At 43.1% G+C, this 18,222-nt stretch overlaps 3 protein-coding genes and 1 long non-coding RNA gene across 17 annotated transcripts; 2 read left to right on the forward strand and 2 right to left on the reverse strand.

The window, feature by feature from the left end:
• The first annotated feature begins 91 nt into the window (after window positions 1–91).
• On the forward strand, window positions 92–4,029 carry LOC118301946 (meiosis-specific nuclear structural protein 1-like). The gene is made up of 10 exons (XM_035627660.2): window positions 92–303; window positions 427–636; window positions 940–1,067; window positions 1,169–1,271; window positions 1,558–1,787; window positions 2,005–2,221; window positions 2,318–2,425; window positions 2,578–2,835; window positions 2,955–3,080; window positions 3,168–4,029. Exons 1-10 carry the CDS (start codon window positions 301–303, stop codon window positions 3,276–3,278), a joined length of 1,494 nt encoding a protein of 497 aa, XP_035483553.1. The 5' UTR covers window positions 92–300; the 3' UTR covers window positions 3,279–4,029.
• On the reverse strand, window positions 494–7,929 carry LOC118301949. Of its 7 annotated transcripts, none has more exons than XR_004790412.2 (7): window positions 7,647–7,929; window positions 6,270–7,189; window positions 5,020–5,766; window positions 3,609–3,692; window positions 3,424–3,523; window positions 1,100–1,211; window positions 494–1,016 (listed from the first exon to the last, which is right to left on the reverse strand). It is a non-coding gene; the product is annotated as an uncharacterized LOC118301949 (long non-coding RNA). The 7 variants fall into 7 exon arrangements; XR_004790413.2 differs by having other exon boundaries at window positions 5,020–5,168; window positions 5,690–7,189; XR_004790409.2 differs by having other exon boundaries at window positions 5,020–5,520; window positions 5,690–7,189.
• Window positions 6,308–12,657, forward strand: LOC118301945 (meiosis-specific nuclear structural protein 1-like). 5 transcript variants are annotated; one of them, XM_035627658.2, is made up of 11 exons: window positions 6,308–6,437; window positions 7,810–7,929; window positions 8,022–8,231; window positions 8,627–8,754; window positions 8,898–9,000; window positions 9,352–9,581; window positions 10,222–10,438; window positions 10,535–10,642; window positions 10,987–11,244; window positions 11,364–11,489; window positions 11,577–12,657. In XM_035627658.2, exons 2-11 carry the CDS (start codon window positions 7,927–7,929, stop codon window positions 11,685–11,687), a joined length of 1,494 nt encoding a protein of 497 aa, XP_035483551.2. In that variant the 5' UTR covers window positions 6,308–6,437; window positions 7,810–7,926; the 3' UTR covers window positions 11,688–12,657. The 5 variants fall into 5 exon arrangements, with proteins under 5 accessions (XP_035483551.2, XP_035483550.2, XP_047187395.1 ...); XM_035627657.2 differs by having other exon boundaries at window positions 6,420–6,437; window positions 7,815–7,929; XM_047331439.1 differs by lacking the exon at window positions 6,308–6,437 and adding an exon at window positions 6,497–6,676.
• On the reverse strand, window positions 12,361–18,061 carry tex9 (testis expressed 9). 4 transcript variants are annotated; one of them, XM_035627663.2, is made up of 13 exons: window positions 17,033–17,143; window positions 16,548–16,669; window positions 15,721–15,848; window positions 14,987–15,050; window positions 14,751–14,827; window positions 14,439–14,484; window positions 14,282–14,340; window positions 13,973–14,136; window positions 13,615–13,706; window positions 13,298–13,471; window positions 13,036–13,170; window positions 12,708–12,842; window positions 12,361–12,595 (listed from the first exon to the last, which is right to left on the reverse strand). In XM_035627663.2, the coding sequence occupies exons 2-13, from the start codon at window positions 16,548–16,550 to the stop codon at window positions 12,518–12,520; spliced, it is 1,155 nt and encodes a 384-aa protein (XP_035483556.2). In that variant the 5' UTR covers window positions 16,551–16,669; window positions 17,033–17,143; the 3' UTR covers window positions 12,361–12,517. The 4 variants fall into 4 exon arrangements, with proteins under 4 accessions (XP_035483556.2, XP_035483555.2, XP_035483554.2 ...); XM_035627662.2 differs by lacking the exons at window positions 16,548–16,669; window positions 17,033–17,143 and adding an exon at window positions 17,922–18,061; XM_035627661.2 differs by lacking the exon at window positions 16,548–16,669 and having other exon boundaries at window positions 17,033–17,215.
• Window positions 18,062–18,222: the final 161 nt, after the last annotated feature.

An 18,222-nucleotide genomic window follows, 5' to 3' on the forward strand; every position in this document is an offset into this window, starting at 1 on the left:
AGCATGGCTGTTTATTAAGACATGTACACTTGAATTAGATTCATTTTGATTTTCCCGGACCCGACGTCAATGTCAACGCTCATTCTGATTGGCCAGGAACCTACACGCGGCGTTCCCAGGACAACGAGATGCCAAACAACCGCGGGAACCCAGCGACGGACACCCCGCGTTGACTACGACCCACGGCAGACGTGCATCGAAACCCGCCTCGAGTTTATTTCATTTTAAAGTTGCTCACGAGTCAGAGAGTTGTGAGGAATAAACTTGAGGGCGGTGGAATTGACGAAGAACAGCACAGACATGGTAAGTCGCCGTCGGCTGAACCGAAGCGAGCGTTAGCTCGGGTGCTACGCACCGGGGACGACGCTGTCCGCCTGTTGACTCACGTCACTGTCCCACCGCTGTCTGTCCTTGTCTCCGGGACAGAGACGCAACTGGGGCGCCAGCTGGCAGGAGCGGCTGACGACGCAGCGGCAGAGCGACGAGCTGCGGAGGCAGCAGGAGGCCAAGCGCGTGCACACGGAGCGGCGGCTGCAGGCCATCGTGCGGGACGAGGAGGGCACCGAGAGGAGGAGGCAGGCGCGCCACGTGCGGGAGGAGCGGGAGGAGAGGCAGATGGAGAGCGCCCTGCTGAAGGTGAGCCCACGTCACACCGTCACTGTTAGTTGCGAATTTACATGTAATCATTTGTATTTTCGGCATCTAATACCTTGACCGCTGCAGTAAAGAGTCCATTGATACTGGCAGTGATGGTGCAGTAGTATAAATGATTGCATCATCCGTGTATAGGTGAACCTTTGCCTGATCTAAACCTATACCGAGATTATTTATATGAACAGAAAATGAGACAGGTCCTAACATTGATCCTCGAGGAACACCCGTCTTTACTATTGATGAGGCAGAGTTACAATTACCTATGGATACGCATCTGATCTGCAGGAGGAGGAGGACAGAATATACAGGGAAAAGCAAATTGAACAAGAGGAGAGAATGGCCAAAGAGCTCGCCCGCATCAACTATGAAAAGGAAAGAGAAGAGAAAATGAGGCAGCATATCAAAGAGAACAGGTAAACACACTTACTTCATAACCATGACTTACTGTACATGTATAGTCTTTTACTGCTTTGGTCTCTTCAACTCTCTCTTTGGTCTCTTTAAACCTTTTCAGCTTGGAGCTTCGAGAATTGGAGTCAAAACTGAAATCTGCATATCTGAACAAGGAGAGAGCGGCACAAATGGCCGAGCAGGAAGCAATGAGGTTTGAGACAATGGTGAGCGCGACTGTCCCTGTTGATATCAGCCACAACATTTTTAAAGTATTTTCCGGTTAGTTCAAGTTGTAAATATAGAAAATACCGAGCAGAAGGACCATGGCTATAATTGTTTTGTTGAGAGAAAGTTAGAGCAGCTCTATGCATGGGCTTTTGTTTACATAAGTTCTTAGTAATTAAAGTCTCATACTTATAGGTTGAGATACTTCATGAATAGCTTTTATTATAATTGATATTTATATTATATTTATTATTTATTTATTTATTCATAATAATTTCATTTTAGCGTGAGGAGGCAGATTATGGTCGCAAATTGGAGAGAGAGCGTGAGCGAGCAGCCGTTGAGCAGCAGAGGCTGGAGCAGAAACACCACGAGGAGCAGGTGCAGTATCAGAGGCAGCTGGAGCAGCAGCTCATGGAGAGGGAGCGCAGGAGACAAGAGGCGTACGAGGAGTTCCTCAAAGAGAAGCTCTTAGTGGACGAGATCATCAGGAAGATTTACGAGGAGGATCAGATGTGAGTCCTTCATCATTACTAATTCTCACACTGTCGCCAAACCCCCAGTGTCGAGGGATATGATTTCAGAATGAGCAAAAACATCCCTTAAAACATTCACGGATTTGAATTTGTCCTGTTCAGTAAAAGAGAGTAGATATCTTCCGTCAAATCATGTAATATCAAGCTGCAAAAGTTTCACTGCATTGCAGAAAATCAGTGAATTACTGTTGTGCAGGGAGAGGCAGCTGAAACTGGAGAAGGTCAGAGCCACGAAGCAGCACATTGAAGAATTCAAGAGGCAGCAGGCCGAGTGGAGACGCATGGAGCAAGAAAAGGTGGAGGCTGAGAACAGACGCATCGTGGAGTTTGCGAGCCATCAGCAGCACATGGAGGATGGCAGAATGGCCAAGATCCAAGAGATGGAAGAAGCCAAAGAGAAACTTTACAAAAAGGTTGAGACAACTTCTTTCTAATGTATTTATCTGTTGAGTCGTGCCTGTACCTGGAACCAAATATCACTAACATCACCCTTCTCTCTCCTCCTCTAGCTGTCTAAGAGGATTGAAGAGGAGAGGCAGCAGCGCGAAAAGATGGAGCAAGTCCGTGAGGAACTTTATTTAGAGGAACAAGAAGAAGCGAACAGGCAGAGAGAAATTGTAAGGATCATGAATGCTGTTATACGTCAATTGAGGAACAAAAGATTTTGACTGCACCAGGAGACATGCAGGGTCCTGTGTGCTCTGGGGCTTGAATTTTTTAATATCCCCAAATGATTTCCAATAATTTTTTTTAAACTTTCCTCTAACAGGAAGCTATGGAGGAGAAAATCAGACAGAGGCTGATGATGCAGCAGACGTTCCAGGACCAGATGGCTTTCAAAGAGATGCAGAGGAAGGCAGAGAAAGAGGAAGATGAGGCCTTCAGGAAAACAATGATGACTAAGTTTGCCGAGGACGATCGGATAGAGCAGATGAACGCCCAGAAAAGACGCATGAAGCAACTTGAGCACAAACGCGAGGTGGAGAACCTGATAGAGGACAGGAGACGGCAGCGCGAGGCTGACTTGGTACGACCCATTACATCAAGCATAAGGTGGTGCTGGTGTAGCTTCAGCAGCTGGTGTGCCTTTTGATTGTTATGCCAGTTGTGAACAACCTCCTTTGACATTTCCATACCTTTCCTCAGGAACTGGAGGCCAAAGAAAGAGCAGCGGAGCAGGAGAGGGAGGCACTGCGTCGACAGATAATTGAAGAAGAAAGGCAGAAACTTCTTAAACGTCACGCAACAAAACTCCTCGGATACATGCCGAAGGTATGAGCAGCGTTTGAATCATTTCACACAAGTTCACATCTTCTGTATGGGCACAAAGTGTCTGACCAGCAGTGTATCTACTTTCAGGGCTTGCTTCGTGAGGACGACCTGGAGCACTTTGACGAAGACTTCAGAAAAAACTTTAAAGCACGTCCGGCTGATATCTCCTCTGAAGACAGCTGGGATGGTGACGATTAAACGCTTTTCTTTCAGTTTGCCACTAGAGGGCAGGCTAAGGCTACAGTGACCACTCAGTAGCATTCTTTGGAGATTTGTATTTGTAACACAAATTATATTCAGAAAGACAGAGAAAAGACTATCTAGACACTTTTACTCAATTTACCTTTATTCCTAAAAAAATAAATGCTGAATCTCTGAGTTCATGACTTCCCCCAGTCTAGAGCTTTCATGAACGACAGCAGCATGGCAGGTTCAAATTGCATCTGCAGACACAACAATAAAAACACTATTTTTGATTAAAAACTATAAACTTGGTTTGTATTACCAGGATATGGAAAAGACACTTACCTTGTGTCTTTTGAGAATGTCAATCAGCCTGAGCTGCTTGTTGAAACCCACAATGAGTGATGCTTTCTGTTTGTTTTTCTTGTCCTTATTCAACAGAATGTAAGAGGCTACATTAGAACAAGTCAGACAACCTCTGCAAGTTCTCAGATGCAAAACAAAGAGATTTACGCAGCATATTCAAATTCAGTTCTGTTTAAAAAGAGCTCAATGAATTTTCCTCCAACATTGTCTTCAGATTATACACAGTATTGCATATGGTACACGTATATTTTTGTTTTTAAGTTCACTGTACATGTCAAAATTCAGCTGCTGTACATGAAAGACTTCTGATCTCCACACTCCAAGACCATACCACAGTATACGTACAATACAAACACAAATGCTGTTAAAATTCTATCAAAATAAAAGATTAAATTCTTTATATCTTTTCTCTTCTTTTAATCATATGTTTGATAATGTTTGTGCTACTTTATGTATATTATTTTTGATTGTACTGGTTATTCCTGAAAGCCCTCTCTTCATTTAAAATGTCAAAAGAAAAGTCTGCTCCCTGTTATCTGCTAAAGATGACATAGTGATAGTTTTTCAATAAAGGAAAGGGAGTGAAGCAAAGAATAAAATAAAAACAAGCATTTAACATCTTTTGATCCACATAGGTCTTGGGATGACACACCAGATTTGAATTTTGCATGTGTGAAATCTGTCAGAGGAGTTTGTTAAAGTATGATGTGTGAAGATGTCCAAAAATGCGCCACCTTTGCCCCCAAAATCAAAAAGGCCGACTTCCTGTTGATCCGAGATAATGGCGGCCGCTGACTTTTTGTAGGTCTTGACGTGATACACGTGCCGCCCAAATTTCGTTCATCTACATCAAAGTTAGAGCTGGGTGCGTTGACATTGAAATGTGCTAGGGGGCTTTATTGAGTCATTTTGGCACGCCTATGCCCAAGACCCCTAAAATACAAAAAAAATTTACCAGTCCTGATGCATATGCAAATTTTAACTACTTTTCAAGCACGTTTAGGCCCCTCAAAATTCATTTGTCCTAAGAACAATTCCATTCGATTACAATAGGGGCCTCACGCTTGTTGGCGGCTCGGGCCCTTAATATACATACATGTAGATGATTTAGATCAATTTAGGGAATTGCTTTTTTTCTGTTTTACATCTAGTTCTATAACACAGTTAATATGAAACACCTGCTGTCAAAAGAATAAATACTTGTAGAACAATATACAAAAAGACGGATATGGGCAAAGGTGAATAAACCATATTCAAGAAACAGACAATAGTGTATTCATCATCAATTGTTTAACTTGTAATAATGGAAAACCCCAAATTTGAATACCTACAGTAAGTTAACCAAGATTATGTTTTATCACTCCCAGCAGCACTGTAATGTACCACCTACCTTATTCATGTTTAATTTTGCTCAGCTGAGTCTTTAACCTCTCCAACGCTCCTCCAGAATTCTGTTCAGACGAACCTCCATGGTGCTGTGGGCGGCTGCCACTTGTTCTTTGGATCTGGCTAACCTGCGGAGGACAGCGCATCCGGTGGCTGAGGAAAAGAAAGGAGAAGGAGAGGGCTAACTTCTTCGAGACCGACCCCTTCCACTTTGCGCCCACCAATCCTCGAGGAGAAGACCAGTGGAAGGCTGGAGATTTCCAATGAAGAGCTGGAGGAACACATTCATGTTCAATACAGCGACCCTGTGAGGAATGAGTCTCTGGGCCCACCAGGTTATGTGCCAAAGTCCACAGACCCATAAGTACTTTTCGACACATCCCCATCCAAACTCAGCGAGGTCAGGCAGGCAGTCAGACAGGCAACATCAGCATCAGCACCGGGGCCAAACATGATCCCATACAAGCTGAATAAGAACTGCCCAAGAGTGAAGATTCAATGAACCCTGTTGAGAACATCAAGCGGATCATTCAATCAGAGTTGCAATGGGCAGCGGCAGTCTTCATCCCTAAAGAGCAGAACTCCAAGACAATAGACTAGTTCAGGAGTATAGCTCTGCTGAATGTTGAGGGTAAGATTTTTTTTCTCAGTCACGGCAAAGAATGACCACCTACTTGAGTGCGAATGGCTACATCGACACCAGCTGCCAGAAGATTGGGATCCCAGGCTGTGTGGAACAGACCAGCATGATCTGGTAACAGATCCAGCGCAATAAGAGGGAGAAGAAAGACCTCCATGTCATGTGGCTAGATTTAGCAAATGCGTACGGGCCAGTGCCACACCAACTCATTGCATTTGCCCTTGATTTCTTTTACATCCCAGAGGACATCAAGGCCATGGTGATGGGCTACTTCCAGGACCTGCATAGGTGTTTCAAACTACAGAATTCTACTACCATCTGGCAGCAAATGGAATTGGTAATCGCAATGGGTTGCTCCATTCTGTTCATTGCAGCCTTTGAAGTCATCTTGAGCAGATAGTGGGCAGAGGACTCTTGCCTGCAGGCCGGAACCTCCCCCCACTAACGAGCTACGTTGATGACATCCCATGCTTGCTCCAAAATGCGCCATGGATGTCCAGGCTCTTGAAGAGGCTGGATGAACTGATCACTTGGGCCAGAATGAAATTCAAGGCATGTAAATCAAGGAGCCTTTCCTTGCAAGAAGGGGAGCAAAATGATAGGGCCACCCTCACCGTCAGCGGAGAAGACGTCCCTCGCATCGCAGGCCAGCCCATCAGAAGTCTGGGAAGGCAGTATATACATCTAGCCTTTCAGACAAGGCGATTGGGAATACCGTCCTTCAGCAGCTGTCAGTAGGCCAGGCCAAGATCGACTCCAGCCAGCTACCTGGAAAGTACAAGGTGTGTTGTTTTAACTTCACCCTGTACCCAAGGGTAATGTGGCCACTGAAGCTGTGTGAAGTCCCCACATCAGCCGCGAGAAAGATGAAAGCGAAGCCAACTCATTCATACGGGAATGGCTAGTGCTCCCAAAATGCCTCTCATCAGTAGGATTGTACCGGCGGAACACTGTTCATCTACCCCTAGAATGGAATGGAGAGAATGGAGGTGGACCTGGGAAGGCGCAAGAGGGTTTGTGGGTAATTCAACATCATGCCTACTAAAAGACCTAGGGCTGAGGGAGCTCTCTGAAGAAGCGGAGAAAGCTCATTGACGTGCCTGGCAGCAGAGCTTAGATTCTAATAAGCAGAAGGTTATAAAATACATGATCAACATGGTGTTGTTGTTCCCACCTGGCCCCGTAGTGTGGCCTCCATTGATAAATATGCAGGGTTTAACTCACGAACCCATCACCTGGTCCTGGGTGTGGTGGCAGAGACCTGACTCAACATCACAGTTGGCAATAGAGGGGTCCAAGGTCGTCTTTGCAGGGCAATTTGTATGGAATCAGCACCTTTTCCTTCATCCCTCCCTCAATTCACTTACATAGCACTTTACATAGTAAGGTTGAGACCTTATAATATTATAGAGAAAACCAACAGTTTTCACAATGAGCAAACACTCGGCGACCATGGAGAGAAAAAAAATCCCTTTTAACAGGAAGAGACCTCAAGAAGAACCAGACTCAGTGTGGATGGAACATCTGCCACGACCTGTGTGGGTGAGAGAAGGGAAATGAGGTGTTAATAGCTTGTGTGCATAATAATAATATCCTGTGCGCAAAAACACAAAACCTTGATAGAGGTAATAAAAGGCAGAGGTAACAAAACTGTTTTTAAAACATCCTCATTTTCCAGTAGTTGCAACAGTTTGTGGATTAGTCGATCAACGGGAAACCCGTAACTAGTTTTTATAATCAATTTCTTTTAGTCATGCAAAAATGCCAAATATTTGCTCTCTCTCAGCTTAGTAAACGTTTGGATTTGATGCTTTTCTTTCTCATTCATGTCAGTAAACTGTTGATCAGACAACTTGATGTGCATCTTATGGACAACGATTTGTCGACAGATGTATCATCTGCAGGCTCAGTGTCTGCTATCTAGATTGCAACCTCAGAATTATTTATGTATAAGAAAAATATCCAGTAGTTTAATATTGCTTTAAAAAGACCTGAAGTGTATAATATGAGCCATGTTGGGGGACAGAAGTGTTTCCAGTGGAAATCACAGTGCGTGTGGGTCAAGGTTCGAGTCCGGGTCACGTGGCAAAGCCGACAGTTGTGATGATGTCACATGTCTGTTTTTGACCTCTTTGATCCCGCTTTGATCCGAAGTGTAGGAGCGGAAGGAGGAGGACTCCAGTCAGTTGCAGCCCGACCTCCGGGCAAGAAGCGGCACCTTCAGACCCTCTCCTCCGAACATCTCGACCACTGACGAAGATCAGCACAGACATGGTGAGCCTCCACCCACCTGACCCCACCGTTCACATGGACCAACCTGTCTCACGTCACTGTCCCACCGCTGTCTGTCCTTGTCTCCGGGACAGAGACGCAACTGGGGCGCCAGCTGGCAGGAGCGGCTGATGACGCAGCGGCAGAGCGACGAGCTGCGGAGGCAGCAGGAGGCCAAGCGCGTGCACACGGAGCGGCGGCTGCAGGCCATCGTGCGGGACGAGGAGGGCACCGAGAGGAGGAGGCAGGCGCGCCACGTGCGGGAGGAGCGGGAGGAGAGGCAGATGGAGAGCGCCCTGCTGAAGGTGAGCCCACGTCACACCACTGTCGGCCAATGACACACCAGCACCCTAGAGCTGGAAAATAATAAAATAAAATAACCTTTTTATGTTTTATGACTCGTCCTTATTAATCAAAAAATGCCTAATATTCGCACGCACCAGCTTCTCAAGTATGAATATGAACACGTTACTGCACTTTTCTGAAAAGTGAACGAATTGGCTTTTTTGTCAGTTGATCTTTGCTTAAAAACAAACGTAGAGATTCTGAATCGAACCAAAAAGGTGGTTCCTTTTTAAAAGAAGCACCTCATTTTTGGAGCAATTGTAGGGAAAATGTATCACTAATTTGGGCAATGTCTGCTTTTTAACAGTATGTTACCCAAACGCTGCAGATAGTCATAATTAAATCTGATCTGCAGGCAGAGGAGGACAGAATAAACAGGGAGGAGCAAATTGAACAAGAGGAGAGAATGGCCAAAGAGCTCGCCCGCATCAACTATGAAAAGGAAAGAGAAGAGAAAATGAGGCAGCATATCAAAGACAACAGGTAAACACACTTACTTCATAACCATGACTTACTGTACATGTATAGTCTTTTACTGCTTTGGTCTCTTCAACCCTCTCTTTGGTCTCTTCAACCCTCTCTTTGGTCTCTTCAACCCTCTCTTTGGTCTCTTTAAACCTTTTCAGCGTGGAGCTTCGAGCATTGGAGTCAAAACTGAAATCTGCATATCTGAACAAGGGGAGAGCGGCTCAGTTGGCCGAGCAGGAAGCGATGAGGTTTGAGACAATGGTGAGCACGACTGTCCCTGTTGATATCAGCCACAACATTTTAAAAGTATTTTTCAGTTAGTTCAAGTTGTAAAATAGAAAATACTGAGCAGAAGGACCATTGCTATAATTGTGTACAGTAGTCCTTGCTAAGAGAAAGTAAGATCAGCTGTATGCATGGGCTTGTGTTTATCAACATTTTGGGAATTATGTTAAAGTAAGCTCAAGGGGCCACTTCAGGATTACATTGGTTCTTAGTAATTAAGGGCTGGGAAGAAAGTATCAGGTCTCATACTTATAGGTTGAGATACTCCATGAATAGCTTTTAAATTATTTTTTAAATTGTGATTTAATTAATTTCATTTCATTTTAGCGTGAGGAGGCAGACTATGCTCTCAAATTGGAGAGAGAGCGTGAGCGAGCAGCCGTTGAGCAGCAGAGGCTGGAGCAGAAACACCACGAGGAGCAGGTGCAGTATCAGAGGCAGCTGGAGCAGCAGTTCGTGGTGAGGGAGCGCAGGAGACAAGAGGCGTACGAGGAGTTCCTCAAAGAGAAGCTCTTAGTGGACGAGATCATCAGGAAGATTTACGAGGAGGATCAGATGTGAGTCCTTCATCATTACTAATTCTCTCACTGTCGCCAAACCACCAGTGTCGAGGGATATGATTTCAGGATCAGCAAAAACATCCCTTAAAACTTCCATGGGTTTGAATTTAGCCTGTTCAGTTAAAGAGAGTAGTAATGTAGGGTGCGAGTTGTGTGGGGGGGACTCGAACCCCCGACCTCCGCATGGGAGAGGGGCGCTCTACCAAGGGAGCTAAAAGTCATGAGCACTAACACGTCTCTAAACATGTCCGGGAGTGAGGTTTACAAACTGTACTGCACGCACTCGACTGGCTGGACCACCGTTACACATGCGCAACAAAAAATACAAGAATTAAATCCCCCTTCCAAATGTGATTGGTGACATCCTGAAAAGCCGCACATTGATCAAGGCTGATGGAACCAGGATCTTTAGGTTAATCCTCTTTTGTCTCATGGGTGGTCTTGAGTAGATAAAATTAATTCAGCAGTGGAGGGGACATGTAGACCAGAAGTGGGAAATAAAAAATGTTCATTTCATTGCATGAAATCTGTAAATTGATGCATATTTCCTATAAGCACCAGTTTTTTTTCTAAAAATAATCCTGGAGACTGTGGCAGTATGATGGATTTACTTAAACATGTTGTTGTTTTGGTGAAGGGAGAGGCAGCTGAAACTGGAGAAGGTCAGAGCCACTAAGCAGCACATTGAAGAATTCAAGAGGCAGCAGGCCGAGTGGAGACGCATGGAGCAAGAAAAGGTGGAGGCTGAGAACAGACGCATCGTGGAGTTTGCGAGCCATCAGCAGCACATGGAGGATGGCAGAATGGCCAAGATCCAAGAGATGGAAGAAGCCAAAGAGAAACTTTACAAAAAGGTTGAGACAACTTCTTTCTAATTTATTTATCTGTTGAGTCGTGCCTGTACCTGGAACCAAATATCACTAACATCACCCTTCTCTCTCCTCCTCTAGCTGTCTAAGAGGATTGAAGAGGAGAGGCAGCAGCGCGAAAAGATGGAGCAAGTCCGTGAGGAACTTTATTTAGAGGAACAAGAAGAAGCGAACAGGCAGAGAGAAATTGTAAGGATCATGAATGCTGTCATATGTCAATTGTGGTTGGATGATTTGCTTAATAAATACTTAGTATAGTATAATTATAGAACTATTATGCTATGTTGTAGTCACACCAAGTTTTACTATCATTGTTTTTTAATTGACACATTTTGTAGTGTATCGTCACTGCAAACCATCTTAACAAAGCAATGTGAGAATTAACATCCCAACGAGATAAAGCTCATAATTAACAGGGATTTCGACTGCACCAGGAGACATGCACTAAGCAGCACATTGTGTGTGCTCTGGGGCTGGAAATTTTCAATGTCACCAAATTATTCCCAACATTTTTTTTAACTTTCTTCTTACAGGAAGCTATGGAGGAGAAAATCAGACAGAGGCTGATGATGCAGCAGACGTTCCAGGACCAGATGGCTTTCAAAGAGATGCAGAGGAAGGCAGAGAAAGAGGAAGATGAGGCCTTCAGGAAAACAATGATGACTAAGTTTGCCGAGGACGATCGGATAGAGCAGATGAACGCCCAGAAAAGACGCATGAAGCAACTTGAGCACAAACGCGAGGTTGAGAACCTGATAGAGGACAGGAGACGGCAGCGCGAGGCTGACTTGGTACGACCCATTACATCAAGCATAAGGTGGTGCTGGTGTAGCTTCAGCAGCTGGTGTGCCTTTTGATTGTTATGCCAGTTGTGAACAACCTCCTTTGACATTTCAACCCCTTTCCTCAGGAACTGGAGGCCAAAGAAAGAGCAGCGGAGCAGGAGAGGGAGGCACTGCATCGACAGATAATTGAAGAAGAAAGGCAGAAACTTCTTAAACGTCATGCAACAAAACTCCTCGGATACATGCCGAAGGTATGAGCAGCGTATGAATCATTTCACACAGCTTCACATCTTCTTTAGATGCACAAAGTGTCTGACCAGCAGTGTATCTACTTTCAGGGCTTGCTTCGTGAGGACGACCTGGAGCACTTTGACGAAGACTTCAGAAAAAACTTTAAAGCACGTCCGGCTGATATCTCCTCTGAAGACAGCTGGGATGGTGACGCTTAAACGCTTTTCTTTCAGTTTGCCACTAGAGGGCAGGCTAAGGCTACAGTGACCACTCAGTAGCATTCTTTAGAGATTTGTATTCGTAACACAAATTATATTCAGAAAGACTGCAAACTGACGCCTTTGAATTCAACAACACACAGGAATATCATTTTTTAAAACTATCTAGACACCTTTAACCCAATTTCCTTTTTACCTAAAAAAAAACAAACTGCTGAATCCAGGGTTCGTACAGTCATGAAGCAATTTCCAAGCCTGGAGAAGTTTTGAGGAAAATCATAATCAAATTGTTTCTGTATCTGCGCGTCAGAGTTGCAGCTTGAAGCCTATTCTGACGGTCAAAGATGGCTTGAGAAAGACCAGGACCCGGGACATGCAAAATGTGCACTGTGTCGTAAAACGTTCAACATACAAATCACGTGAAGACATACACCAGCTCAGCTCCCGACAGACAGGTAGCTTCCAGATTTGCATGTGGTGAACGCAAGTGCTCATGTACACACTTTTGGACTGGCTCCTTCTTTTAAGTCACTGACTTTGTCCGAGGTAAAGAAGCAAAGAGTGCATGTCATGTTATTTGATGAAAGCCTGAACCACTATTTTCAAACTAAACAGTTAAGACATGCGTGTGGGACAGGCCCAAGGTGAAGACTAAATATATATCGGCTCAGAGTTTTTGGGTCATTCATTTATTTCTTCATTTATATAGACGGGCGTTTCAGAGAGTGTATGTTCATGAAAATGTATCGGTAAAAATATGTACGAACCTCTATGCCTTTGAATTCAACTACACAGAAATATTTACTCGAAATACCCAAATCTCTCAGTGTTTATGATTTCCCCCAGTCTAGAGCTTTCATGAACTCGTCTTCTTTGAACGACAGCAGCTTGGCAGCTTCAAAATGCATCTGCAGACACAACAATAAAAACAATAAACAAACATGTTGAATGTTGAATGTTGAACTAAAAACTAGTGACTGGGTTTGTATTACCAGGGTATGGAAGAGAAGAGGCTCTTACCTTTTGTTTTTTGAGAATGTCAATCAGCTTGAGCTGCTTCTTGAAACCCACAATGAGTTCCGCTTTCTGTCTCTTTAGCATTTTGTTTTCGGCAAGTAGATTCTCTTTGCTCTGATGTTCCTCGCTTGTCTTGTCCTTATTCAGCCGAATGTAAGAGGCTTAATTAGTCAGACGAAGTTCACTGCTGTAAAATTCAGCTGCTGTATATGAAAGACTTTGAGAAAGATTTTTTTACTTTACCACAGATAGGTACAATACTAACACACACACACAAAAACATGGTTTTAAACTGTTATCAGTTCCAACAGCACTGTAATTTACCACCTACCTTACTCATCTGTTTCATCTTGCCCAGCTGAGTCTTCAACCTCTCCACCTCCTCCTGAGCTCTGTTCAGACGAACCTCCACGGTGCCGTGGGCGGCTGCTGCTTGTTTGTTGGATCTATTCAGATTTTCTATTTCCTGCACAGAGCGAAGCCAGAAATGCATCGCAAAGGATTCAACTCGCATGAGTGATGGAAGATGGTGTCAGGTTTGAACAGTTAGCTGTACCGTCAGTCATCGACAGTGTTTTTGCAGCGACACAAACCTTGAGTAAACCAGACACCTGCAGCTGAAGACCATCAGATTTTTTAGCAGACTCCTCCGCTAAAGCTCTGTGCTTCTCAATCTGCGTTTGCTGAATGCTGGTGGTCCTCTGTAATCTGGCTCTATCTTCCTCAAGCTCCTTAATTTTTGCACTAAGTTTTGCATTTTCATCATCCTGCAACAGCAGAGCAATAATAAGTAATGTATTAGAAGCAGCGATTCAAAGACAATAATGCAACCACCAGTGTGTTAAGATGCTGTAAAAAGTGAGGCAGGGGCAGTTACATTTCTAATTGTCCATCACAAATTTTACAGTACCTTCTTGTAATATTCACATGAGAGCTGATCAAGTTCTTCTTGCATAATCCGAAGTTTTGCATTGAAAACCCGCATGTGAACATCCGAAATGCCTTAACAAACAGAACAGTGACCACATGAAAAATGGCTTTCATTCACGGCTCAAGTTACAACATAAACATCAAACTCATCTCATGAATTATTCAATTCCTCCAATTTAGATTTAAGTAGGGATTCTGAAGTGGCAAAATTTTCTGATTTTATTACAATTAAAACATTTTCAATGAACCAATCTATTTGGTTGGTAAGTATTTGCACAAATTGTTCTTTTATTTATAGTTAACTGAAGTTTATTATTGAAAATGAAATAAAAATGTACCTGATCCCACATTGTCTCCAGCATTAGACACATCATGATCATCCGTAACATTATCTTGAATGACCGTGTCGCTCATCTTCTCTGCCATGCTATGTATCGCCTTTGCTAGGAAAAAATCAGCAGAATCTTCTGCTGACTTATCTGCATGAGACGCCTTGGAGCTTCTGTAATCAAGCAAATAAAAAGGGGGGCCTATAAGGGTAATATTATTGGAAAATATAATTTTCAAAAAGAGTGTCCCTTTACATTGTTGTCTTATCAATAAAAGTGTTTGTAAGGGTTTTGGAAATTATATTAAACCAAACTCACGCTGTTTTACTTCCGGTACACATGTTCTGTGATGTTGATTTTAGTTTTTTTGACACCATCTAAAAAAAGGAAATAGAAACAGCATATTATAATGTAGGCCTAAAGCATTCACAAACTATAATTACAGAAACACTAATATAATATTCTGATATGATACCTTCACATCAGCCCCCTGCACAGTGCTCTGTCGAGGCTTCATTGTCCTGCAGGTGAACAGATGTACAGGAAGACAAGTTGGAAGACAGATAAACAAAGAAATAGATGTCTTTTTCATTGAATAAGTTATGTCTCTTATGCTGCATTCATTTAAGGGATATTTTAAAAGTCTGTTTGGAGGCTGGAGTATTTCACTGGAATAAATATAGACCTGTGAAGTGGTCACAAGAGAAAGTTAGCCACTAAAACATCCACAGGCATTCTCATGGCGTGCTCCACCCTCTAAACTTCTGAGGTTTAGATTTTTCATTACCTTGAATCCTCTTCGTCTTCATTATCCGAAAGCAGGAGGCTGGATAAGGGCTTCGACAGAACATCACTCTGTTCTCTCTAAAATACCATAAACACCAAGAACCAGTGTCAGTTGTAAAGCCAGTCTGCCCCTCAAGCTTCACCTCCCACTCGTCAGCTCCCCCGTCAGTTGATTTTTTTCGTGCTTCTATTCTGACAGATTAACTCACTGAAAAGAAAAAAAATGTCATAACTTACCATGATTTCTTCTGCCTGTCTCACTATATCTGCTGTTTTGGCTTCTAGCTCTGCATTCAAGAGTCTGATGGAAATAAAATGATGGAAATTTATTCATCAAAAATGAAAATGATGAAAACTTATTACATAAACATGAATTTGAAATGGGCTTTATTTATTTATCTAAAATTCCTCCACCATTATTGGAGACAATTCTCTCATTCATTTTTTGCAGGAGAAAGGGAGGAGTTGTATTCACATGGTATTGAGAAGCATTTATTGCAGTTTTATCTCTTTATTGAAGTCATCTCTGCAAAACACTTCACACAGTTCCTTTTACCTGCAGCCAGAACATGCCATGCCTATGTTTAAAGATCAAAACTTGTGTGGCATTACAGTTCTGTCTATATTGACAGCGGCTGTGCTAACTGTGTGAGGAGTTTTGTAAAAGTGAACTCAGCATAGAGAAATTTGAGGTACTAAAAACCAGTAAAAAGTCAAGGTAACATGTGAAGAGTTTCTAGGGTTGATCAAGGAACCTACAGAACGCGAAGGAGCAGTGTTCAAGACAAATAATACCTCAAATCCAAAGTAAGTGCCATTTACTCAGTGTTCTTTATCATTCATATGATAATCTCATTGAAAATGTTATAAAGATTCAATATTAATCATATGGTCTCTGATGATCTTTCACAAAAAATTCTTTCAAATCGAATCAAAACAAAGCCACCAGAAATGGGAACAGAGAGTCTTACTTGTATTGTTCTTCCTTTGCTAAAAGGTCATCTGTGTGATTCTTTCTGAGACCAGAAGCAGATTTTGCCGGTGGCCTCAATTCAGCCATCTTGGACCCCTCAGCCTTGGCGCTGGAGGACTGACGTTTCTTTGTCCAAACAACAAGACAAGACAGAGTGTTAGATTTTATGACAATTAATCCCCTAAAGAGACCATTTAGAAATTTACGACAACATAGAACTGAACTCAATTGGAAAGACCTACAACCAGTGAGAATGCTGGAAGCATTCACAACATGTTATTCTCCAAAAAGGTTTCCACATTTTTTAAACCTAGAAACTTTATTCAAACGTCATAATGTTCAGCTCAATGAGGACAGTATTCAACTGAAAACTATTTTGAGTAACATTTCATACTTTCTGAAATATTCATCGTTTTCTACGGTTTTTGATCCATTGAAATGAACTGAGGGAAAGTTCAAAATGTACCCATTTTCACACTTTTCATGCATTTTTGATTCTTATCTACTCATTCGTACTTTTGGCTACAAAATCCATTCAACCCTTAAAATGTTCCACATCTTTCAGACATTCAAGGTGTCATTCAACTTTGTTTCACACTCAAGTGGCTGAAGATCCATTGCTCCAGTGCTTGTGTCTGACTAAGCCATGCAGCATTATGCCAGGTAATGTAAATATAACTGTCTTTCTACTATAAACTTAATTATTACATCTCATCCATTGAATAACGTCCTTCTTATGAGCTATTTCACTCTGAAAAGTCTGTACCAGAAAATCAAATCTGTTTCCTCTGCCATCTCTGGAAAGTTGGTCAAATTCTCCCTCACCATTTTGCCTAAGAGCGAGAGTTCCTCAAGAAGTTGTCCTCGTCTTTCTGGGTGGTTGTCTCGGTCCGGGTTTTGTATTTTCAAATGTGGTCAAGTAACTCAGTGTCTTGCCTCTTCGTCCTCTATAATTCAAATGGGATTCTGACAAGTTTCACTACTTGTTACATCCGATGAGATCACAGATCACAGGAGTGTGTGTGTGTGTGTGTGTGTGTGTGTGTCTTTGATCCTGTAATCGTCGCATCAATATTTCATTTGCATCATAATAGAATGTTTTGTTTTAATTGTTGTTTTTATTTATTGTGAAATTCTAATTCTTAAGAAGGGAAAGCCTGTGTTGTGAAGCAGCCACAGGAAACACGGAGTATGTGTTGACAAGGTTAACACGGTGCCTCAGTGTTAGAGGGTCGTTACCGTCAGAACTTTTGCTGGAAGCACAAAAGCTGTTCAGATTGAAACATGAGGAAAAAAACGAGAGTACAAACCCGTGAGACGACGGACTGGGCCCTTTTATTAAAACTTCTTTCAGCCATTGAGACGCGGGGAGAGGAGACGCGCATCTGGTTGCATAGCAACTACACTGCACTACGGTAGCCCTTAAAAGACATTTTAAATCGATCGGCCTTTTTCACAAACTAACAGCCGCGAAAATTGACGAACGTCAAATATGAAGACGACTTCACCCCAGTGTAATGGGGATCCTTTCAATAAACAAACACTCAACCATTGGTATTTAGTTCAAAAAGCAGGTAGCAGGTCAGTGGCTGTCGCCATTAACAGCTGCAAAAGCTGTGGCTGGTCGGTGGCTGCAGCCACATAAAGTGGCAGCTACAGCTGCAGGCCAGTGGCTGCTGTGGCTGCCACCGACTTAAAAGCCACAGCGAGCTGCTGCAGCCACTGAGATGATTGTAGAGCCCATCTTCATAAGACAGAAGGCCTTTCATTAAAAGTTGCTTTAAAAATTGAGATTTTATATTGAAAACAAATGAAGAGTAAAAATGTTAAGGGTTAAACAAAGTCAAGATATTATCATTTTTAAGTGATTGACTTGTAGATTGACAGATAATTAATTAATTAAATAAAGTACCGTAGGCCATTTTTAAAGCAAAATTGCTACAAGTAACCTATGTATAATTTGTACTTAAGTAAATGTACTCAGTTACTTTTCGCCACAGATGATTATGATGCCATTTATTTTTGTTTTAGTGCTCAGTTGAATCTGCAGCAGCACACATATCTAAAACGATAACACCTATATATAAATACATACTCATGATACCATGCTCTCAGTGATGTCTCCGGCTGACATGTTTACATGTTTTTTTTCACCGGAGCCGCAAGTGCGCATGCGCGTGCCCCGCACCTTCTACTCACTGTGCACATGCGGAGACGTCCCACAACGCGCGGGGCAGAGCTCACCGGCGGGACGAGCCAGTGGTTCTCCAGTGGTCCGCTCACTCTTCACACCTGCTCTCATCCACACCCGTGCATCACCTCGTGTGTGAGGGCGACCCCGTAGAGTTTCGTTGCACCGGCTCTTCAATCCACCAAGTGTCCGGACCTGGAGCGAGCGATGTCGGAGGAGGAGGGCCGGCTGGCAACAACAACAACAACACGGCGCGCTGCTGCTGCTGCTGCTGCTGCTGTCGTCCCGTTAGCATCACAGCGTCCTTCG

Source organism: Scophthalmus maximus, chromosome 4 (genome assembly GCF_022379125.1).
Source record: "Scophthalmus maximus strain ysfricsl-2021 chromosome 4, ASM2237912v1, whole genome shotgun sequence".
Lineage (NCBI taxonomy): Eukaryota > Metazoa > Chordata > Actinopteri > Pleuronectiformes > Scophthalmidae > Scophthalmus > Scophthalmus maximus.

Coding starts and splice junctions, on each gene's coding strand:
- LOC118301946 (XM_035627660.2), top strand. Junction 1,788..2,004: donor ATTTACGAGGAGGATCAGAT/GTGAGTCCTTCA, acceptor ACTGTTGTGCAG/GGAGAGGCAGCTGAAACTGG. Junction 3,081..3,167: donor TCCTCGGATACATGCCGAAG/GTATGAGCAGCG, acceptor ATCTACTTTCAG/GGCTTGCTTCGTGAGGACGA.
- LOC118301945 (XM_035627655.2), top strand. CDS start 7,087: ATGAGCAAACACTCGGCGACCATGGAGAGAAAAAAAATCCCTTTTAAC. Junction 8,232..8,626: donor TGGAGAGCGCCCTGCTGAAG/GTGAGCCCACGT, acceptor TCTGATCTGCAG/GCAGAGGAGGACAGAATAAA. Junction 11,490..11,576: donor TCCTCGGATACATGCCGAAG/GTATGAGCAGCG, acceptor ATCTACTTTCAG/GGCTTGCTTCGTGAGGACGA.
- tex9 (XM_035627661.2), bottom strand. CDS start 17,107: ATGCGCGTCTCCTCTCCCCGCGTCTCAATGGCTGAAAGAAGTTTTAAT. Junction 14,485..14,750: donor GAAGACGAAGAGGATTCAAG/GTAATGAAAAAT, acceptor GTTCACCTGCAG/GACAATGAAGCCTCGACAGA. Junction 13,707..13,972: donor TGGAGACAATGTGGGATCAG/GTACATTTTTAT, acceptor CTGTTTGTTAAG/GCATTTCGGATGTTCACATG.